The sequence below is a fragment of the Mytilus californianus genome, unplaced genomic scaffold (genome assembly GCF_021869535.1).
Source record: "Mytilus californianus isolate M0D057914Y unplaced genomic scaffold, xbMytCali1.0.p SCAF_3, whole genome shotgun sequence".
Classification (NCBI taxonomy): Eukaryota; Metazoa; Mollusca; class Bivalvia; order Mytilida; family Mytilidae; genus Mytilus; species Mytilus californianus.
In genome coordinates, this window is record NW_026262679.1 from 110,811,408 (window position 1) to 110,837,034 (window position 25,627).

Genomic DNA, 25,627 nt, shown 5'->3' on the forward strand with positions numbered 1-25,627 from the left:
CCCAAATACTTATAGACATATACGAACCACAAAGGAAACATATAAGTGGTCATTTTTCCCACACACCATCATACAATGGAACATGCTACCTATAGCCACAGTACAGTCAACCACAGTTGACAGTTTCAGAGCACACCTTACACAAGGTGTTCTCTGCCAACTGATTTAAATTTTTGTATATAAATTTTATTTTAATCACTAGTTTTTGTAATATACATGCACAAATTGTCAAATTTGTATATATTTTTTTTTTTTTTTTTTGTTCTTTGGCATCTACAAGAAAATTAAATTTAAACACGCATGCGCAACAACAAGTAATCTTCAGTATCCTGAAGTTTTGTTGTATAACTGAAGAAGAAGAAGAAAAAACACATTTTTATAAAAATTCTGCTTAAGTTATTTCTTGTCCGAATTGAATGATATTCCCCTTTTAAATACATAATTGTCTGCAGTTTCTTTCAATTATTATGATTTATACTATTAAGAAAATCACTGCTTAAAGGCAAATATGAATTTCTGCACAAAAAAAGTCTTGGCTTGCTTTGTATTGTAACACCATGTACACTGGCACTGCACATAATATACCAACCTCTATAGTATACTATTAAGCTGGGAACAGTATATCTAACGGGAAATGAATCTGATAGGCTTTTCAGTATAAAATTGATAAAATCTGGGACTCCACGAGACTTTGTGGGATTTATGGATTTTGGTGGCGTCTGACTTAACTATTGGAACTGCTCAATAATTTACCACATAATTCTAATCGTAAATAAATAAAAGTTTTATCATAAAGTAGAAACATTTTTTCATATAAAATGACAAAAATAAGTGTGATTTATTTGATGTGAAGTGTCTTATAATGTTTTTGAATTTGGGAAGGCAATTGGCGCCATTTTTTTTATTACCCTGTTTGCATTCTGTGATAAAACGAATGCCATTATAACAAATTTGAAGTGACAGAATACAAGTTTGATACACTAGCATCACTGTAAAACTAGTTTGAATGACATTTTATTGATATTATCAGAAATTATTAGGATAATAGCGGGTATGTTTTTAACACATGTCCGATTCCGTATCGTATCTTTATTACCTATGACCCGACGATAACGGCTACAATTAGGTAGTGTCAAGTCCCGTCAATATATGTTCCTGTATTAAGTAATTACTATTTCTGAGGGCTTTATAACAAAAAATGACATTTAATTTCTATTTTTGGATATATATAATGTCATCAAAATATTCATAAAAATTTGTAAACATAGACATGGGTTGAACTGGAAAAATTTCATCAAAATACATTTTTGTAAGACTCTGAATAAAATGTTATTATATAAAATATTTAGGGAAATTTCCAAGCACTTATGACCTTATCAAGTATGGTAATTGTGTAAGTCCTTCAAGTATGTGCTTTTCATTGTCAGATGCATATGTTGTATCTGATGAACCCTTAGCTATTTTTCATATCAATCAAAACTGCTAAAAACTTTGAACTATTTACAATAAAAGCGAAGTCTGTATACTCAAGGACAGGCCTCACTCAAGTTGGCTTGGTTATTGCAGTTACAGAGATAATAAGTATTTGATTATTTCAACCAACATTTACAAACAAAAAAATATTTCCAATGTGGACTCGGGGAAGACTTAGTTCAGTGGGAAATCTAGTGACAAAATATTACCTCCCCTGTAAATATTGAAAACTAGATCTTCTCAAAGTTTGTCCCATTTTAGCAAGGACGCTATCAATTATGGATTCACGGGAAAATGTTCTGGTAAATAGGAAAAATAGAAATAAGTTGAAATAAAAACAAAACTTCCATTCAATGTTATCATTTCCCTCCTTAAGTAGCAAACGACGAGTACAGCAGGCTATAAAAGCTTGATGTTAAATTGGTTTAAAATGTTGCTATGGGACAGTACCAACTTCAATTTATTTTTCTACTGGATGTATACCTTTCTGGAACATACCGGGTACTAATTATCGGAATATATATACAGCTAGATCAGAGAAAGTCCGGGGGGAAAAAATTCCAGAGGAATCGATATATATGCAGCAAAGATTGGCACTTTTGAAATTATGTAACTAAGCAAATTGAAACGGACCTTATCTCGATGTAAACATTGACTGTGAATAGATCATTAAGACCGCAAATACAAGTACAAAAATCGAGATGACCTTTTCTTTAAATTGTATAAAAAATAGTAGAAAGATACCTACTTTATAAAAATAGTTATCTTTAATTTCTTAACCTTCACAGGCAGACTTCTAAATTTTTATATTCACAAAAACACAATATTTCTCTATTGAATGTACATGTGACAAGAGCAGACCGGTGTGCTCGATTACTTAGGTGTGAAAAAATAAGTATACTTTGGGAACTTGTAACATGCTAAGGGCTTTGTGGAACACTCTGAAAATTGGTGACCCGAAAGATCATTAAATTTTGTATATTCATGATTTTTTCAATTTTTGTCGAGCCTGCGACTTTTGTCGCAGAAAGCTCGACATAGGGATAGTGATCCAGCGGCGGCGGCGGCGTTAGCTAACTTCTTAAAAGCTTTATATTTTAGAAGGTGGAAGGTCTGGATGCTTCATACTTTGTATATGGATGCCTCATGTTACGAAGTTTCCGTCAGTCACATGTCCAATGTCCTTGACCTCATTTTCATGGTTCAGTGACTACTTGAAAAAAAAGTTAAGATTTTTTGTAATGTTAGATTCTCTCTTATTATAAGTAATAGGATAACTATATTTGGTATGTGCGTACCTTGCAAGGTCCTCATGCCAGTCAGACAGTTTTCACTTGACCTCGACCTCATTTCATGGATCAGTGAACAAGGTTAAGTTTTGGTGGTCAAGTCCATATCTCAGATACTATAAGCAATAGGTCTAGTATATTCGGTGTATGGAAGGACTGTAAGGTGTACATGTCCAACTGGCAGGTGTCATCTGACCTTGACCTCATTTTCATGGTTCTGTGGTTATAGTTAAGTTTTTGTGTTTTGGTCTGTTTTTCTTATACTGTATGCCATAGGTCTACTATATTTGGTGTATGGAATGATTGTAAGGTGTACATGTCTAGCGGGCAGGTGTCATTTGACCTTGACCTCATTTTCATGGTTCAGTGGTCAAAGTTAAGTTTTTGAGTTTTGGTCTTTTTTTCTAATACTATGTGCAATAGTTCAACTTTATTTGGTATGTGCGTACCTTGCAAGGTCCTCATGCCCGTCAGACAGTTTTCACTTGACCTCGACCTCATTTCATGGATCAGTGAACAAGGTTAAGTTTTGGTGGTCAAGTCCATATCTCAGATACTATAAGCAATAGGTCTAGTATATTCGGTGTATGGAAGGACTGTAAGGTGTACATGTCCAACTGGCAGGTGTCATCTGACCTTGACCTCATTTTCATGGTTCAGTGGTTATAGTTAACTTTTTGTGTTTTGGTCTGTTTTTCTTATACTGTATGCCATAGGTCTACTATATTTGGTGTATGGAATGATTGTCAGGTGTACATGTCTAGCGGGCAGGTGTCATCTGACCTTGACCTCATTTTCATGGTTCAGTGGTCAAAGTTAAGTTTTTGAGTTTTGGTCTTTTTATCTAATACTATGTGCAATAGTTCAACTATATTTGGTATGTGCGTACCTTGCAAGGTCCTCATGCCCGTCAGACAGTTTTCACTTGACCTCGACCTCATTTCATGGATCAATGAACAAGGTTAAGTTTTGGTGGTCAAGTCCATATCTCATATACTATAAGCAATAGGTCTAGTATATTCGGTGTATGGAAGGACTGTAAGGTGTACATGTCCAACTGGCAGGTGTCATCTGACCTTGACCTCATTTTCATGGTTCAGTGGTTATAGTTAACTTTTTGTGTTTTGGTCTGTTTTTCTTATACTGTATGCAATAGTTCAACTATATTTGGTGTATGGAAATATTTTATGATCTATTTGGCAGTCACGCAGGTTTTATTTGACCTTGACCTCATTTTCAAGGTTCATTGCTCAGTGTTAAGTTTTTGTGTTTTGGTCTGTTTTTCTTAAACTATAAGCAATAGGTCAACTCTATTTGTTGTATGGAAGAATTGTTAGCTGTACATGCCTGCCTAGCATGGTTCATCTGACCTTGACCTCATTTTCATGGTTCATTGGTCAATGTTTAGTTTACTTGGTTAATGTTAAGTTTATGTGACAGTTGTAATAAAGCTTTATATTTAGGACTATCAACATAATATCAATGATTAGTAAAGAAGGCGAGACATTTCAGCGTGTGCACTCTTGTTTTTTATCAATATGCATCCAAGATTTGCAGTTTTTAAATTTCAGTTTCACAAGCTTCTAATGCAATTAACTCAATAAATACTTAACATAAAACATTGTGTATTTGCATGTACAAAATGCATATTTCTAATAACACAGTTTAACAATTAATTTATTTAGAATGAACAATTATTATTTGGAAATAACTTTTGATCAGTATGGTCACCGGCATTGTTTTATTGTTGACTTTCTCAACTCTATCATAAGAAGAGTGAATTTTCTTTTGTTTTTGTTCACTGGATATCCCACTGATCTGAGTTGTATACATGTAACTGTGTAATCCCCTTTGAAATATAGTGTTGTTGCTGTACACTTTAAATAATGCAAGTCAGTAAGCAGGAACAGAATCCAAATATGATTCATGTTGTCATAAAATTCTTTACCTTTGATTTCCCAAATTCCTGGGATTGAAAGGATTATTTATATAACAGAAGAAATCGTTTTTCACGGACACCATACCGAATTATAACCTTTACTAAGATCTGCCAGATAGGAGAGCCTATAATGAATTGGTTGACAAATATCTAAATGGCAACACAAATTAAGAGCTCTTTCTTGATCTGGTGGATGGTAGTTCATAGCTGTTCTTTGTTGGTAGAGCAATTTATCTGATTTATTCCAATAATGAACGAATCTCTAGCCAGTCATGCTAGTAGTAGTTAGATCCCAGTATTAAAGAATAAATATGATTAACCCAAATAAATGACCAAGGAAAGGTATATTTTATACAGTCACGACAGTGTACATGTATATTATATATATTAAATTATATAATGTTATTTACCGGTTATTTGTTTTCTTTCACACAATATACATGTAGCAGCAAAAGTACTATTTTACGATGTCTGGCAGAGGAAGATTGTCCATTTCAACAGCTCTAAGCAGAAATACAACGTTAGATTCATCTTTTGGAGGGAATTCAAGTACAACAAGTGCTACTGCTGCTCATGCAGAAAGACAAATAAAGGTAAACCATTAAACTGACACTTTTGACACATGTTTGAGTGCTTTGTTAATAAGTTAACATAGTGCTATCTGATTGCAAAATATTGATATTGTGACATTTATTTTTAAATCAGTTTGAATAATTTGCAAAGCAAAGACCGTAAAATTTGAGGTTGAATATGGGAAGAATAATTACAATGAAGGTTTGGTGTTCTAATTGATTTTATCCAACCTAATACAATTTCTAAGAAATTGTATGTTTCAAAAAAGATTAAAAAGTTCATATTCTTCACATTAATACACCTTATTATATATAAATATCTTATTTTGCTTGGTCGATAGCTAGTGTCTCTTTCATGTTTTTTCTTATATCTGATGAATTTCTTTTATATTTAACCACCACCAGGGTACATGTGTATATGCTCAAAGATATCACTTTTCTTTACCTTCTCTGTCATGGTATTTGCCTAAGGTTTATACCTTTCTTTAACCCTCAAAAGAGAAGCTTCATTACAAATGTGTTTGTGTGCTTTATTAAGTATTGGGTTTTGGTAACCTTTCTGGCTTAAGAATAAGGAAATTTGATTCTAAAGTTCAACTTAACCAACTCTATTTACATTTGATGTAACTAAACAGATATACATAGCTATTGTTGGTGAAATATGAACAATATTCATCTGGTAAAAGAAAAGACATGAAAAGCACACAAGCTTTCAACTAATTAAAACCCTGGAATCATATATACTTAAATGCTGTAGTGAATATGAATAAAGGGAGATAATGCTAGGTTTACCTCGATGAGACATCATTTCAATAACACATAAAAAAACCACAGAAATACATCTAGAGGTCAATACAGTTTTCAACAAAAGTACAAGTTAAAAAATATGAACTGAAGTTTACAATGAATTTACAATGAATTTGAAATACATATAAATGTATTATATATTTGTTTTGTAGAAGTTGAAAGAAGAAAATGCAAAACTGAGAAATGAAATCAAAGAAGTTAGGTAAAAATCACTTTGTAGTGATTATGAAAAAAAATCTCTCATTGCCTCACTCTGTATACAATAAGTCAATTTGATTTCCTTCTGTAATCCTTTACATTTGTGGGTCTCATTCTTTCTCTTATGCTTATGTAATACACAGAATTTTAGCTAATGTGTGACTGTAGTCAAGTGATTGTTATTGTTTTTCTGTCCTACTTATTTATTGTTAAATTTTAATCAGTTAAATTAGGCTGATAGGTTTGTCCTTTAATTTGCACTTTTGAATTAAAAGGTTCCTTTTTAGCTCACCTGGCTCAATGGGCCAAGTGAGCTTTTCTCATCACTTGGCATCCGTCGTCCGTTAACTTTTACAATAATTTCTCCTCTAAAACTACTGGGCCAAATTTAACCAAACTTGGCCACAATCATCATTAGGGTATTTAGTTTAAAAAATGTGTTCGATGACCCCGCCCGCCAACTAACATGGCCGACATGGCTAAAAATAGAACATATGGGGTAAAATGCAGTTTTTGGCTTATATCTCTGAAACTAAAGCATTTAGAGCAAATCTGACATGAGTAAAAATGCTTATCAGGTTGAAATATATCCGCTGTGAAATTTTCAGACGAATCAGACAACCCGTTGTTAGTTTGCTGCCCCTGAATTTGTAATTTTAAGGAAATTTTGCAGTTTTTGTTTATTATCTTAAATATTATTATAGATAGAGATAAACTGTAAACGGCAATAATGTTCAGCAAAGTACATACTTTATAGTAAATTTTTCGTAAATTTTTGTAATCTTTTACAAAAATCGTCTCCACTTAATCTACTGGGCCAAATAGAATTACACTTTGCCACAATTTTCAATAGAGTATCTTGATTTAAAAATGTATCCGATGACCCTGTCATCCAACCAACATGGCTGCCATGGCTAAAAATAGAACATAGCTAGGGGTTTACTATAGAAGTCTAAGGGAAAATTGTAAAAAAATCAATTTCAAATGGTCACAACTTGAAAACTAATTTAAATAATGATAAGGGGTCTTCAGTAACTATTGTAAGACTACAATGGGATGACCTGCTTTTAATTTAACTACTGGGCCAAATTAAACCAAACCAAACTTGGCCTCAATCATTATTAGGGTATCTAATACTATTGATTATGATTTTAACCTTATTTTACATGATTTCCAGTAGATACAGGTGAGCGGCACAGGCTGTTGGGAGCCTCAAGTTTAGCTTACCTTACAATATGAGTCTTTAACCATTGTTTAACTCTGTGCATGTAGTAAACTGTAGTTGTGTAAATGTTTGCTCTCCTACCCTATAGCCTTTAATGTACATTAGAATCATTGACAATCAAACTGGATTCAAACCTCAACTCTTCTTTATTATATATATGTTCCGGACCATGAGTATTTGGACCATACGCGTATGGTCATGACCATATGCGTATATACTCATATGGTCCGGGTAATTAATACGATGAACGTTGAACAGTAATTGCGTAAGGCATAACTCTTCAAGGTGTCATAAATTAAGAGTTTCTAAAAATGAAATTTTGACTTAGATAATAATTAATTTGGTAATCATTGTTACGTGATTAATGAAATGAAATGAATTTTACTCACAAGTTAAAATTATAGTAGAAGCATTTTTGCATAGTCATTTATATTAATTTGTCTTACGAAACACAATATGTTGACTCCGAAAATAAATTAATATAAAATGAACTTAAGCAAGAAGTCACATGTTTTTCTCATTAGCAATTAGAGTATTGAACCCTCCTTTCTTCTTTATTTTGGTGTTTCAATTTGTTTTTTTTTTTTTATTAAAATTTCTGAAACATTTTAAATCATTTTTAGTTATTTAATTTGTTCATGCTCCTCTTTATACGATTTGCAATTACAGTAGTTTATACGTGCTGCTTCTCTATTCTTATGTAGAAACAGTGTTATTGTAAGATTGTCTGAACACACCAGTTATGCGAACATAAGTGGAAATTAGAAGAAATTAAAGAAAATCTAATCTACACGCCGGGGAAAAAGAAAAAAGAAAATTTGTCCATTTTTTGTTCAGAGAACGAGCTGTGTCTGTTAAGGAAATTTGAATTTATTCGAAAAATACCTATATGGTCTAAATACTCATATGGTGCGGCCCGTTAATAACCAACAAGTATATACGCATATGGTCGGACCATATGAGTATACCCATATGGTCCGGAACATATACACTTATTTGGTTTTTTTTTTAATATTATTTTTTACTATGTTCTCTAACTTTAAAACAAAAACTGTGTTTCTCACTTAAGCATGGTCATAATGATTGCTGGAGGGTTTTGGATGCCTTGCAATGTCAAGTCAAAGACTTTAGGATAAGAAGCACATAAAACTTAGGATTTAAAGCAAATACTGAAAATGACTGGTCAGTTGCAGCAGGAATAATATGTCTCTATGAAATAGCAATCATTGCAAGTCTACTTGTTAATTGAAAAGTTGTAAGCTATCACATATAATTTGACAATGATACAAAGCAGAATCATATTGATATCACATTTATTATCATGTTTTATGAATATTGTTGAAAGAATGCCCATTGTATGTTACAATATACAAAAATGTATATAAAAATAGATGTAAGGTACCAATTTTGGTGCACACAACATATGTTAACCCCCTCTATGGTCTCATGATAGCGTGTTTGCCTCAAGTGCAGGATGTCATGGGTTTCAATCTCTGGCGATGTTAAACCAAAGACTTCAAAAATTGGTCATTGCTGTTTCTCCACTAAGCACATGGCATTTAGGAGTAAGAGCAGTCAATTGTCAGCTAAGGGTCTAAATAATGTGTTCAGGTAGTTTGATATGTCTAATTTTTTAGGGGGGTCAATTTTTTTTCCTCAAGATTTCCAAAGAAAAATTGGGGCTCACAATTTATTTTGCTAATTCTTTGTATATAGTCTGAAAACAGATTTACTAAGTATTGCGCAACAACACAGTGTATTGCACAAAAGCAAAAAACCTTCGATTGAATATAAATTCAAATCATATAACCAATTTCAAGTTCTTTGGCTACATTTATTCTGTGTCAGAAACCTATAATGTGTCAAATATTTAATTACAATCCAATTCAGACCTGTATCAAGCTTGAATATTGTGTCCATTTTTGCCCCAACTGTTCAGGGTTGGACCTCTGCGGTCGTATCCAGCTGCGCTAGGCGAAGCAGTTTATTTTACTTTGTCTAAGTGAGTCTCATTCTAAGTTTTAATATAATTACATAGTTTATACATGTTTTTTTTTATTTTCTTTAATGAAGGAGTTTATACAACCAATTAGTACAAGAAAATTCCCATGAGAAGTTTGACGAAAGAAGAATTATGTTAATTAAATCACAGGTCATTCAGCTAGAAAGACAGGTTTGTGTCATTACAACATCAAGAACTTGTTAACATATTATAATCAGCATAAGTATTTACATTTCATTCTTGTACAGTTTGCTTAGATTTGATGATGACATGGACCAAATTGTTTTACACAAACAACATGTTTGCATATTGAGAGTACCATTTGATTACCAATAAAAAAATAACTACTCAAGTTTTCTTACAATTACTGTTTTCAATCGCCAACAAATAAACTTTAAACAGAATCAAGCCATTTTTGAGGAGTTGACAATTGCATTTTACAGATAAACAAACATATGTTTAAGTCGTGTATACTTTAAGTCCAATAAAAATGATATACGAAAAAAAGATTTTTTATTCTCATATTTTTATGATTTAAAAAACACATATTTTTAGATTGCTTCCTTTATATGTTATGGATATGTGTTATAGTAAATAAAATACATGCTTTAGTTCATTTCTATACAAGGTTCTAATGATGTCAGAGGCTATCAGTTCAAGATCAGAAACATTAGCAGAAGTGGAAAATTCTTTAACTTGGATGACAGATCAGTGGAGGTAGGGTTAAAGGTCAAGGTCATAAATATTATCATGATAAACAAATTTCATTGAAAAAAAGGGATACTTGTATGCCACAATAAAAATATATCTAATTAAAACTAAATATCAAATGAACAGCACAATGTTATGGTTGATGTTTTTTTGTCTATATATTTTTGATGCATGGTTTCCAAGCGATTCAAAAAATACTTGAGCATTATCACATTGGTTTATTTTGTTTTACCAAAGCAAAAGTTTTTGGTAATCATCAGTAGCCCTGAAATCTGTCATTGATGCCAGCATATGTACATGTTATGAATGAACTATTGCTACATGAAAATAGGACATGATTTATACCTGATGGAATCAAACCTATTCTTATTGCGAACCCAATGAAAGTTTTGCACAGTGCCATCTCTATCTGGTCAAGGTATTTAAACTTTTGTAAGTTCACCTGTCCTATTGAATAAATACAATAGCTATTGTTCTCTGTGTAGTTTATTCTCTGGGACCTTTAAATTTTTTCTAAGAGAAATCTATCACTCATTGATTAATTTGCCTGAGTAAAAAAAAAAAATCTAAATAGACGAAAATACATGTTTTATACTCAAAACTGCATGTGATGTTGTATTTATTCAATATTAATAAGATATTTTCAATTTGTTGAATGTAAACAGTGATTCAAACATTAATAAAACTTTAGAACTTGTTTTTTTTGTGTGTTTGACAAATAAAAACTTGAAAATTATAATGTTCAAATTAAGACCTACTTAAATGTATTCTATAACTAAACAAAAACAAAAAAATGCAAATTTCAATGGGAACATTACTTAAACTTTTGTTAGAATTAAAATTTTTATGATTAAATCAGTGTTTATATTGAAAAGATTGATAATATATTATCAATTTTAAATAAATACATCATCACAGGCAGTTAATGGGTATAAAAAAAGTATTTTTGTCTATATATAAGAAAATGTTTTCATGACTCAGGTAAATTAATCAATGAGTGATAGATTTCTCTTAGAAGAAATTTAAAGGTCACAGTGAATAAACTCCACAAGAACAATAGCTATTGTATTTATTCAATAGGACAGGTGAACTTACAAAAGTTTAAATACCTTGACCATATAGAGATGGCACTGTGGAAAACTTTCATTGGGTTCGCAATAACAGCACTTTATTTGTCTATCCACAAATATTGAGCTGGTTGATGTTACAAAGTAGCATAATGGAAATAAAAAGTTACAAAAAGGTACTTTCAACTTATATTTGACAATTTTCTGTCTTATCTGGGGGAAAAAATACAAATTAAAACCTTGAAACTTTTTGATATATGTTGTCATTTCTAATTGTAGACAATATATTTCCATGGAGTCTAGAAGTCCAGAGGTACCTGTTAAAAGATCAGATTTAACTTTGATGGTGGAAACTGCTGAATCAGCAAGAATTAAATTGTACAAGAATATAGAGGTAAATATGTTGTAAAATTGTGCAGCATATATTGTGAAGGGGAATGGTCTGAATTTCATGATACTGTGGATTCATTTAATTTTGTGGATTGAGGAAATATTGTATTTTAATGGATTTTTTATTTCGTGGTTTTGCCAAAGTCTGCACACAGAAAACGTTGGAGTGAATTCGTGGTTTATCTATACCCACAAAATAAAAAAAAATTGGTATACCACGAATAATAATGAATCCACAGTAATTTAGAAGTGTAACCAAGGGATATATATGAACCTTTCATATATGATGATGTGATATGAATGGAATAGAGACTTGTAACAATGCAGCATTTGTAGAAGCGATACTAGCCAAATGTACAAGAGACAAAACTCAATGAAAAAGGACATTTTGGTAGATGTAGTGATCATCAGTGTCCATATTTATGAAATATTGATGTGCATCCAATAAGGAGATATTTCCACTGTATTTAAAAAAAAAATAAACCTTTTAATTCTGTTTCAGAATGCAACAGTGAGGAATCTCACAAGACCTCTGATGTTTGTAAATGAATTTGTACGACCAGGAAGTGAAGAGGAGATAACTCTTCTGGACATTGCTTCAGGTCATCTTGAACATCTTAATTTAAAGCATGTGGTGGGTAAAACCAAAAGTATTTATGCTACAGGAAATCTCTTAGAGTTTACTTACAGAATATTATAGATAACTGAAAAATACTGTTTATCTAAATTTAAGAAAAATAAATAATGGACTTATCTTCATTGCAAAAATACTTAAAAGATCTGGTTAATGAATATAAGGTGACCCTGATAATTGATTGAGTTTGACATTGCATCTCATGAAACCATTCATTTATGATCGCAAAAGATCTATTCTTAGTTGCATCCAAGATTTTATAAAAACAATAGCATTTCATAACATAAATAACAGGTAATGTTGTATGATTGCCAATGAGACGACTTTTCACCAAGGAACCAAAAGACAAGGCTGTAAACAGCAATAGGGAACTATACAGCCTTCATCATTGAGGCCCTGGCAGGACAAAATGTGAAACAATTCAAAAGAGAAAAGTAACGGCCTGATTAATGCTTAAATAACAAGCGAAGAACAATCAAGACAGACAGCAACCAACAAAAACCCCTGAATTACAAGCTCCTGACTTGGGACAGGCACATAAGAAAGGTATACCATTGACATATTTTATTTGCCATTTAAAGCTATGCTCGCCACTCTTATCAATACAAAATGTAAGTGAAAAAAGTATCAGTATAGAAATTCACATAGAGTATAACATTGTTCTTTATAAATCTGTTTTTGTATATTTTTATAGGCAAAGCTTGAAACCAAATTGGCAAGTCTATACAAAGAACTTATTGGTTTCCACAGCTTGATAGAAGAGGCTGAAAAACCATCACTTCATCCTGTTTCAGAGCATACAAACAAAGCAATGCGTGATCATATGACTACCAGACTTTTAAAATCTTGTGCCATGATAAAAGATTGCTGTGGTGATTTAGTACAACTTTCATTGCTATACCCTAGTGCTCCATGGGTAAGCGTCACCTCTGGTTTCAACAAATTTACGAATGAACACGTCTGACTGAATTTTACTGATTTTTCTTTCATTATCAGTGAGAAAATGCTAATAAAGAAACGTTTCATAAATCTCTCAATGATTATTAATCAAGTACGGATGCTCTCCTATTACTCAGAATGAGATCATCTATGAAATTATTATTTTAATTTTATTTCAAACATTCTAAATAATTGATTTAGACACACTCTAAAGATGAGAATTAGACAAAAATTTACCATCCCTTCACATTAAATTGTCAAAATATACTCAGCTAAATCTATAACCTGAATGTTTTACGTCAATATAGGTAAGAAAATTTTATGCTAAATATCAATGAACTGATATATTGATTGAGGAGAATCCACTTAAATTTTTTGCTGTTTTATTTCTTAACATTTCTGTTTTTGATTATTTTTCAGCCACCATTGAAAAGGTCAGCGATAAAAGACTTGACATGTGATCAGGTTATGAAAAGTCTTCCTGTATTACCCAAGACAAAAGTAAAGGAGGTACAGTCTGTAATAGATGCCATGTTGAAAGCTGTTAATTACAAAAACAGCATGACGAATCATGAGGTAATTCAATTGATGACATAAAGATTACAATTTTGAATAGATAAAAAGAATGGGTTTTTAAGTGGAGATTAGGGAAAAAGTAATTCAATGGATAGGAAAGATGTCATAAACATTACAATTTTGAATAGATAGTATTCTTAGAAGGCGTTTTCAATGGGACAATATGGAAAATCTTTATATAACTTTTAAAAAAGTAAAGCTTTTTAGTTGAGAAGAAAGATATTCTGATTTTAGAAATGGTTAAATACTTCTATGTATGTTAATGTGAGATATATTTCAATAAATACAGTTTTATTGTCCTGTAATGTCATCACAAATGGATTTATGTCAAAAACATTAAGATTTTATTTTTTATGCCCCCGCCGTAGCGGAGGAGGCATTAAGTTTTACCCTTGTCCGTCTGTACGTATGTACCATACGTCCCAAAATTGGTTTCCGTTCTCTAACTTGAGTTTGCCTCAATGTTATGAAACTTATACACAATGCTTATTACCACAAAATACAGATCAAGTTTGAATTTTGGTAGCGTCACTCTAACTGTTCTAGAGTTATGCACCTTTATAAATGGAAAAATTACAAAATTTTTAGTTTCCTTTCTCTAACTTAAGTTTGCCTCAACCAAATATTATGAAACTTATACACAATGCTTATTACCACAAAACACAGATTAAGTTTGAATTTTAGTGGTGTCACTTTAATCGTTCTAGAGTTATGCCTTTATAAATGGAAAAATTGCAAAATTTTTAGTTTCCATTCTCTTACTTGAGTTTGCCTCAACCAAATGTTATGAAACTTATACACAATGCTTATCACCACCAAATAAAGATCAAGTTTGAATTTTAGTGGGGTCACTTAAATCATTCTCGAGTTATGCCCCTTTATAAATGGAAAAAAATGCAAAATTTTTAGTTTCCGTTCTCTAACTTAAGTTGCCTCAACCAAATGTTATGAAACTTATACACAATGCTTTTTACCACAAAACACAGATCAAGTTGAATTTTGGTGGCGTCACTTTAATCATTATCGAGTTATGCCCTTTATAAATTGAAAAATTGCAAAATTTTTGGTTTCCGTTCTGTAACTTAAGTTTGCCCCAACCAAACATTATGAAACCTTTACACAATACTTATTACCACAAAACTCAGATCAAGTACAAATTTGGGTAGTGTCACTTTTATTGTTCTTAAGTTATGTCCCTTTATAATGTTGTATGCAAAAGGGGCATCATCTGTGTCCATGGGGACACATTCTCCATTTATTTATTTTAAATTTGTGGGAAGGGGAGGTAAATTCAATATCAATTTCACAAAATCTGTATATTTTGGGAAAAGAGTTCATTTTTATTGGTTATAAGTTTTAAAAAAAGATCATAGTATTAAGGATTTTTTTTTTAATATTTCCTTGGTCATGAATTTACAGATCATTTCTTAACAACATTTTTCTGTCTTATGATTCTTTGACTCTGTCTTATTTTAGATAAAATCATTAAAAGAAGATTTAAAGTTTCACAAGTCAGTGTATGATTTACAGTTGGAGTATATCCAATCTTTATTTGATGCTGTTAGGTTAGTATTTCATGATATCATCGTAAAAGAACATGGAGAAATAAGGTCTATTGTTAGTTAAAAATTGAATACTGATCAGATTAAGAAATTCTGAAAATTAAATATCTAACATAAATTTTGGACCTTTGTGGGATATGCTATGATTATGCTGTTATAGTTTCACACTGTATTTGAGCAAGCACGCAAAATTTGAAGTTTTTTAGCTCACCGAGGGCCCCATGTGAGCTTATGGCATCACTTGGCGTCCGTCGTCTGTCGTCGTAAACTATTTCAAAAATCTTCTCCTCTGAAACTACTGGGCCAAATACCTTCAAACTTTAACTAAATATTTCTTAGGGTATCTAGTTTAAAAATTGTATTAGAAGTTTTGATCCATCGACAAACATGGCCGCCATGGCTAAAAATAGAATATAGGGGTCAAATGCAGTTTTTGGCTTATATCTCAAAAACTTAAGCTTTTAGAGCAAATCTGACATGGGGTAAAATTGTTCAATTGGTCAAGATCTATCAGCTCTGAAATTTTCAGACGAATCGAACTACTCATTGTTGGGTTGCTGCCACCGAATTGGTAGTTTTAACAAAATTTTGCAGTTTTTTGTTATTATTTTGAATATTATTATAGATATATATAAACTGTAAGCAGCAATAATGTTCAGCAAAGTAAGATCTACAAAAAAGTTACATGACCATAATTGTCAATTGACCCCTTAAGGAGTTATTGCCCTTTAAAGACAATTTTACACAATTTGTTCATCAAATTTGCTAACATTTAAAAATTCTTCTCCTCTGAAACTACAGGGCCAATTACCTTCAAACTTTAATTAAATGTTCCTTAGGGTATCTTGTTTATAAATTATATCCGAAGTTTGTATCCATCGACAAACATGGCCGCCATGGCTAAAAATAGAATATAAGGGTCAAATGCAGTTTTTGGCTTATATCTCAAAAATTAAATCTTTTAGAGCAAATGTGACATGGGGTTAGATTGTCTAATTGGTCAAGATCTATCGGCCCAGAAATTATCAGACGAATCAAACAATCCATTGTTGGGTTACTGCCACCGAATTGGTAGTTTTAACAAAATTTTGCAGTTTTTTGTTATTATTTTGAATATTATTATAGATATATATAAACTGTAAGCAGCAATAATGTTCAGCAAAGTAAGATCTACAAAAAAGTTGATATGACCAAATTGTCAATTGACCCCTTAAGGAGTTATTGCCCTTTAAAGACAATTTTACACAATTTGTTCATCAAGTTTGCTAACATTTAAAAATCTTCTCCTCTGAAATACAGGTGAGCGATTCAGGCTCTTGAGAGCCTCTTGTTTGTTATTATTTTGAATATTATTATAGATATATATAAACTGTAAGCAGCAATAATGTTCAGCAAAGTAAGATCTACAAAAAAGTTAATATGACCAAATTGTCAATTGACCCCTTAAGGAGTTATTGCCCTTTAAAGACAATTTTACACAATTTGTTCATCAAGTTTGCTAACATTTAAAAATATTCTCTGAAATACAGGTGAGTGAATCAGGCTCTTGAGAGCCTCTTGTTTCTATACTTGTTCATCATAAAAAAACATTAAAGACTTTATCTGACCTTAATAATACACTAAAAACATTCAATCTTCAACAATATACAAGCATCTGAGCAAGTGTCTTAATATTCTAGGCAATTTATCATTTCATCAATACACAAAAAATGTTATCAAGTCAATATTAAATTATACAATGTAAACATGGCAAATAACAAATTTCTGTTGTATGTTCATGAGGTCAATTTAACTTTAAAATGTCATTGCTGAAATATATTTTGTAGAGGTGGTTATCAGAAGTTTGAAGAATCCACCAAGGACGTGATAATTAAACCACTTAAAGGTATTCATTATCATATAATAATGTTGTATTGCCCAATTATCTTATTGTATACTTTAATAGGTGTACTGATAAATGATATATTTATTGTATTTCATATACCTGTCAAAACCTGAAGTAAAAATAAAATAATCCAAACCGTATCCATCTTTTCACTTTTTTTCAATAAAAAAACAACCTGGAAGATCACATACAAATTTGATCATTCTATAAATGCTAAATTTTAAAAACTACGGTATAGATGAATTGTATCATTAAAGAAAAAAGATTTGTTTGTTTCAAATCAAAATTTCTTGTGTTTTTTTATGAGAGCATGCATGCTTGTCAACAAGTACAACCTACAGCATTCAGTACAGATAATATAAAAATTGACTGCAACAATTAGCCTCTTATCAAGTTTATTGAAAAAAACAGATTTTATTTAGTTTCTCAATATTTATTGTTTAGTGTAGATATTTTTTTTTTCTTCAGATGTTTTAAAAACTTATGGTGATTTAAAAGATACAGCATCAGAAAAGGCTTTGAAAGAATTTTTATCCTGCTTCAAACAAAATTCAGAAAAGGTATTCTTATATTCCGTAATTATTGCTTTGCCTGTGTACACATTTTAGAAAATTTTGCTTTACTTTGAGAATGAACTTATTTACTTTTTTTTCTGTTTTATTGAATAGTCCGCACCATTTGGCCGTTCAGTTTACATTCTTTTTGTTTATGTTTTTACATATTCAATTTCAAGAACTTGTAGTCTACAGCCTACCTGAGGAAGGTTATTCCAGAAACACATGCCATACACAGTGATATTGTTACAGGGCTCACACTACTTCAGAATCATAGGGAGAAGTGACTTCTCTTTTTGAAACTGATAGGGAGAAGTGGTGAGACTTAAAAGAGAAGTACTCGCGCGTTCAGGGCACTATAATGTTTGGTTTTTACAATAATATATATGGCCATATGTAGCCTATTTATTCAATTCTTTTCTGTATTGTTCAAATCATAACTGAGAATACCATTACAGCAACAATTGTATCAGTTTATGTCTTAAATTTCATTTATAGTTACACAATTACATTTTTTTCCACTTGTCAGAAACTACTAACTAAATGTCTAGCCCTATTTAAAGATTTTTTTTTAATCAAAAAGAAAAAGAAACTATCAGTTATCAATTAAATGTCAATGAGGAAAACTATTCTGTTGATGATATTCATTGTTTCTCATTAAAAAGATATATAAATTTAATAAATTTAAGCAACTTAAATCAATAAATTGAAACAATGCATTTGCATTGAAATATATACATTTAACTAAGGAGATCCAAACAAATTTCTGTTAATGCATGTGGAATGCGTATTTTTCACTTTTGTGATAGATATTCTTCTGTCAGCAGTGCCATTCGTGCGTCTGAAGTTATTATCGTAAGAATACGGATTTCGTTCATAGTTGGTCCGTATCCATTCAATGATTCGTATATATTTCGATGGCGGACGAAGGAAAATTTACAAAAATAAACGATGTTTGACAAGCGATTTGGACAGGAATATGACGTTTTAAATGCAATAAATGGATCAAACATTAACTGAAGGCAATTTTCATTACGTTCTAATGTAGTAACACATTTATTTTGCAGAAAATCAGGATCTTTTGATGTACGCTCTCGAGAAACAAGTGTCGGAAGTGAAAAAAAAATACTTCATAAAAAGTTGTTTCTTTGAAATAACATATGACCAATCTACAAATCAATGCTTTCTCCACGTTTTCTAAAGAAATAAATTGTTTATGTCTTTGAATTTTTTTACTTATAAATGAAAAATTGCCGTTTCAACAACTTGGTGAAAATGGAAAATTGCCGATGACGAAAGCGACTATTGTGAACACCCGGGCGACTAGATATCGCTTTTGACGGTCTGGCAAAGCAAAGTGACGGACTTGAAAGCGACTTCTTCGCCCCAGTCGCCTGCTAGCGTGAGCCCTGTTGTTACACATGTTTCATATTTACATATTGGTATCTAAGAAAGAAATTCTTTTATGGGTTTTTTCTGCATTCAACTTAAACATTTGACTATGTCAGTTCAGTTATATTTAATATTTTGAATTATATGAATAATACTCATTAAAAATGATTCCATAGGTTGAATTTAGTCATAAGATCATATCCTTGGAGAAATAAATGTAAAATAGAGTTGAATGAAATACTAGTTTTGTTTTAAAAAAAAATGTCACTTGAGAGGCAAAATAACAAATACAGTATGCAAATATAATTCATTTATGTAAATTATTATTTAGCAAATAAATAAAATAAAACAAAGCATGTTATTAAATTATTTGAAAGAAACAAACAAATAAACAGATCTAGAAGAATTTACATTGCAATAATTTTATGGGCTGCAGTTCAATCTGATGTCCATACATTTCAAAACCAATCTGGATAAAATATTAATGAAAAATGCATCTCTTTGACACGGGTTCAAATTTACATTTTTCACTGTAAAGTGCTGGACCTTTACAACAGTAAAGTGGATGGTCCATACCTTAGGATGAAAGGTCCAAACATTGACTTTTGATTGGATCAATTTTAAAGATTTTGTGTCCATCTCCCTAAAACATTTTGCCTATCAGAGTGGGTTGGGTATTTTTTACAATATTTACAGGTCGTGGTGCCGGAAGCTTCTCCAAATTGGAGACAAGGGCGATCTTGCTGCCAATGAAACTGGAATTTTCGCTCATGTTGCTCGCAATCATGTCTTTTATACTGGTTTAAACTTTCATCGCATCTTTGTCAGACTTCTTTTGTTTAGCTACGCCTGAAGTAGTCAGAATTTCATCTGCCTCACCTGTTTTTCTCTTAGAAGACGTGACGCCAAAGCGAAACAAACTCATGGTTAAGCAACTTTGACAACCACATGCGTTAATATTACGAACGCGGACCTCAATGAAAGCACCCATAAAAATTGTCATCTGACACGCTGTACTATCAATAAACCAGGAAGTAGATCACTAAGTTAAAAATTAATTTTAGCACAAAGCTAATTTATCGTGATTCATTATCACATCAATTTACAAATTATAACAAAGTGTTTCATACAGAAATTCATCATATATGTTTTCTGAAACTTGAAAATCAAAAGTCCGTCAGGTGCAGCTAATAACCAAATCGGAAGTCGGACTGTAAATCTGATAGGTCCCGGACCACCACTAATTTGAACCCCTGTTTGAATAGCATTTTTTATATAGATTTATTAAATTTATGTTTAGTTGCTTTTGAAAGAAATTGTGAAATCACAAAATCAATTATTGTGGAAAGGTTATTTTCACAATCAAAGTGCACTCTAACAGACCACAACCAGCCATTATGACATAATCCAAAATTGGTACCCACTTAAATAAATAAATCCACATGCACTTTAACATATTTATTGCTTTGAAACTCAAAAAATAAACTTATTAATCATTATAGAGAGCAGATGATTTAGATATGATCTATTTTCAACATTTTAGTGTCAAATCTTAATCATCCTGAGGCTTATGTTAGTCTGTGATCATGCTGATGTGCATGCGTGATTATTTTTGCTTCATTTTAGCAGGAATAGAGATAAATTTACAAACTGAATACCTACAAATAAAAGATGAAGTTTGGTACATGTCAATGAAACAGCAATCTGACAAAAACATGTTAATCAAAAGACATCTCGTATTTATCAATGGACATATTGTCAGTAAACATGTCAGTCATTAACTAAAAGGCATCAACACTTCTACTTTTCATACCCCCGCTTTAAAAAAGGGGGGTATACTGTTTTACCTCTGTCTGTCCTTCCTTCAGTCCGTCGCTCCATCCGTCCGTCCCATGAATATTTTCGTCGCATTTTTCTCAGGAACTACTTGACAAGGATTTCTGAAATTTGGTTTCAGGGTTTATATAAGTAAGTTACACCGTGTGATGCGTTATCAGATTCATCACTCAACAACTTCCTGTTTACCGAACACTTGTATTATTTTACACATGATAGCCAAGTTGAAAATTTTCGTCTCATTTTTCTCAGGAACTACTTGACAAGGATTTCTGAAATTTGGCTTCAGGGTTTATATAAGTCAGCTATACCGTGTGATGCGTTTTCAGATTCATCACTCAACAACTTCCTGTTTACTGAAATATTTCGGCGGGGGTATCATCAGTGAGCAGTAGCTCACAGTTTTACTTGTTATTATCCTTTTGAACCTTAAGAACGGTTCTTTTTAGTTATTTAGTCTTGAGTGTGATCATAGATTTGCTTTAAATTGCGTTCATGCATGAAAAAATGTGTTTTGTATTTATAGCTGGAGAATGCAGTTGAACAATTATCTGAAAGTGATGATGGTATGTTTGTAAGTCTAAAACCAAATAAAATTATGCTTTTGTAGTTTCTAATGTAATATGTTGTATTCTAGAAAAAACTTTTTATATCGACATTTTTATTTAGGGAAATTAGTATATCCAGTATTAGTTATTCCATATTCTTGTGCTGATTTTACCAATGTCACTTTAATACAAAAGTGAGCACATTGCAAATTCAAGTTCTATTTCTAGAAGAAGAAATGAAAAAGATTATGGAAAAATAAATCTCAAGTTCAACTTTTATCTCAAGTCTGTCATTCTAGACAGAAAATCATAAGCATGTAACAAGATTCACTTCTGAATAAATATGTCAAAGACCATTTGATCTTTTATCATCACTTCTCACTCATTATTCTTTTTAAATTGGTTAAGAAATTCTGTAGATATTGTTTACTTACTTTTGGTTGGTTTCAATGATATTCCCTGTTGACAGCCATATTTGTCAGCTATTGGAATAATATTTATGATGCTTAAGAAGGATCTCAGATTTTAACTGTCTGTTAAAACAAAAACATTTACCAATCTTGGCAGATATGTTCCATAGGATGCTTGAATAAATCATTGTTACCTTTTTCAAATTAGCAAATCAACTTTGGATTTAAATTACATTGGATTTAAATTTGAGGTTGGGGAGGCATTTGTTAGTCTATTTAAAACAAATTAAAAACAAATTGTGAGGATAACATCAAACAGGAAAGTTTATTTGTTCTGTGAAATTTCTTCAACATGCTTTTGCCAAGTAGTCATTATAGGAAACATTTTTGTGTTACCTGCATAGGATAGTCAACACATAGAGATCGGTATTCATTGTCTTGAAAGGTGTTTCCTTGATTCATTCTTAAAACAAAACTCCTGCAACCTCAATGTAAACCAACAAAACTGGCAGAATGTGTTTCATTGATTCATTCTTAAAGCAAAACTCCCACAACACTCAATGTTCATCAACAAAACTGGCAGATACTCTCTATAGAAAAACTACTTCTGCAAGTTCTATTTTATTTTTTTATCACATTGATCATGTGGGTTTCACATAACCAAAGTGTTTCTCATAGTCTACACATCCTTAATTAAAATGTCCTTCTATATCCCTGGACAAAACAACAACTTAAATTAAATTTTTTTTAGGCATATTCTATTTGATATTGAATCAATTTATTTCTGGGGATACCCATGGCCAAACAGAGATTCCATGTGGTTAGGATTATAGGCCCACATTCTGTTACACCACCAAATGAAAGGGAACCAAAATTGCACATAATCTCTTGACACCATTTGTAGTTACGAATCCCTGTTTTGAAGTTTGGACTAGATTGATCAGCTACAAAAAGTGACAATTCCCCTTGGATTGATTTATTTATTACTTGCTTAATGCCCAGTGGTAAATAGATCATGCAAATTCAGGACAAAGACTTGCATCTTTACTTTTTAGTCCCCTACCGACGAAGTCGAAGGGGACTTTAGGTTTGCACTCCGTCTGTCTGTCTGTCTGTCTGTCTGTCCGGCAAATCATTTTTCCACACTTTTTTTCTTCGTCCTTGAAGATATTGATTTGATATTTGGTGAATTGTTTCATCATAACAAGTTACAAATAAATTTCAAATTTTGTTCCTGTGTGGTGATTTCGTGCAGAGTTATGGTCTTTGGACTTAGAAAATTCACTCAAATAATCAGTTTTCCACACTTTATTTCGTCATGCTTGAAGATATTGATTTGATAATAGGTATATAGTTTTATCATGACAAGTTACAGATCAAGTTCGAATTTTGTTCCGGTCTGATGATTTTGTGCAGAGTTATGGTCATTGGACTTCGAAAATTCACTTGAATAATCAGTTTCCCTCACTTTTTTCATCATGCTTGAAGATGGTGATTTGATAATTGATATATAGTTTTATCATGACAAGTTACAGATCAAGTTTGAGTTTTGTTCCGGTCTGATGATTTTGTGCAGAGTTATTGCCCTTGGACTTCGAAAAATTCACTTAAATAATCAGTTTTCCACACTTTTTTTCATCATACTTGAAGATATTGACTTGATATTTGTTATATAGTTTGCATCATGACAAGTTGTAGATCAAGGTAGCATTTTGTTCCAGTACAATGAATTTTTAACTGGTAGGGGACTATGTATTGCCATGCAATACTCTCAGAATGCTTGTTTTCTATTAATTTACATGGTGATGTATTATATGGTTGATGACAATATCTGTTATATTTACCAGGGTCTAAAGCTCTGACACAGTTTGATGACTATATCTGTTATATTTTCCAGGGTCTGAAGCTCTGACTCAGTTTGGTGAGGATTTCTTTTATAGTTTAGACAAATTGGTCTCAAAATGTCAGAGAAATCGAGATAAAGCTGTAAAACAAAGGACTGATCTCAAAAAAGAACAAGAACAACTTGAACAAGAGTTACGGAACTTGCTTGATGAACAAGAACTCAAATATAGAGAACATTTTGTAGAAACAGACAGAACCATTATAAATGAAAAGAGGACTAATAAAATATCCCCACAGAGAAATAATTATTTAAATGAACAAAATGTGAGTAAAACAAAAAGTAAACAATCACCAGTTTCAAAAAGAGAAACTAACAATGAAAACGGCTTTGTTGAATTTCCTTCTGTGGAAAGAGAGAAATCAAAATATATTGAAGAAGATATTTCAGAACAAGATGATGAAAATAATTTAAAAAACAGGAATAAATGGAATGTTGACACTAGTTGCCCTCCTACTTTTGATAACATGGAATTCATTTATACAAATCAAAATAATATGGATAAGCATACAGGAAGTGAAAGTGAAACTGAGTCTGAAACAGCCAGTATACAGGAAATGGCCAATGCACCAAAGGAAAGTGCGACTCCCACTTTTGATAGCCAGAAAGCATTTGATGTTTTACCACCTGTTGGTCTGTCAAAACAACCTAAAAAAACAAAAAGAAATTATGTTCCAAATTTAGTAGTACCAAATAGAACATTACAATTAAGGCGGTCAGGTAGTTTATCAAAAATGAACGATACATCTGAACAATACTTACAATCCGAACCACAGGAGACAAATGAACAGTTGGAGTCTGATGGGAGTTTGAGTAAAACAAAGTTAGTGAGATCTAGGTCAAGTAGTAAAGACAGGATAAATATACCTCAGAAAAAACCATTTAGATGATCTTGGTTATTGTTTTGATCAAAATCTGTGATATTGTATTGTTGCCTATGTCAAAAAATATTTCTAAATATTTTGTAATTTCTTCTGTTTGAAAAAATGTAAACTTATCCCAAGTGAGGAGTCTGTAATTCAGTTGTGGTCGTTTGCTGCTGTATATCTTATTTGTTTTTGGTTTATTGTTTTGTACATAAATAAGGTCCTTAAATTTCCTGTTTGAAATGTTTCACATTTGTCTTTTCATGGCCTTTTTATACGACCGCAAAAAAATTTTGTGGTCGTATATTGGTATGACGTTGGCGTCGTCGTCGCTGTCCGAAGACACATTAGTTTTCGCACTCTAACTTTAGTTTAAGTGAATGGATCTCTATGAAATTTTAACATAAGGTTCAATACTACAAAAGGAAGGTGGGGATTGATTTTGGGGGTTATGGTACCAACAGTTAAGGAATTAGGGGCCAAAAAGGGGCCAAAAATAAGCATTTTCTAGTTTCCAGACAATAACTGTGGAACTGTGTATGGATCTCTCTGAAATTATACTACAAGTTTCCATACCACAAAGGGATAGTTAGGATTTGCTTTGGGGGGTTATTGCTCAAACCGTTTAAGAATTAGGGGCAAAAAAGGGGGAAAAACAAGGTTGTCCTCATTAATGGACAAATACTTTAGTACAAAACATAATTTAAAGCAGTGGAAGGGAGATAAATCAAATACATCATTGAAATTATCTCCCTTACACTGCTTTTAAATTATGTATAAAGTAATGGTTAATGAACAATTAAGATAATTTAAAACAGTGTAAGGGAGGTAATCCAAATACAACGTTTT

The 25,627-nt window shown here is 31.8% G+C and overlaps 1 protein-coding gene across 1 annotated transcript; it reads left to right on the plus strand.

The window, feature by feature from the left end:
* Nucleotides 1-5,142: 5,142 nt before the first annotated feature.
* Nucleotides 5,143-24,915, plus strand: LOC127735799 (uncharacterized). The gene is made up of 13 exons (XM_052246164.1): nt 5,143-5,294; nt 6,233-6,282; nt 9,577-9,676; nt 10,134-10,222; nt 11,563-11,677; nt 12,176-12,307; nt 13,002-13,223; nt 13,667-13,822; nt 15,299-15,387; nt 17,211-17,269; nt 17,738-17,829; nt 21,578-21,617; nt 23,907-24,915. The coding sequence occupies exons 1-13, from the start codon at nt 5,169-5,171 to the stop codon at nt 24,800-24,802; spliced, it is 2,166 nt and encodes a 721-aa protein (XP_052102124.1). The 5' UTR covers nt 5,143-5,168; the 3' UTR covers nt 24,803-24,915.
* Nucleotides 24,916-25,627: the final 712 nt, after the last annotated feature.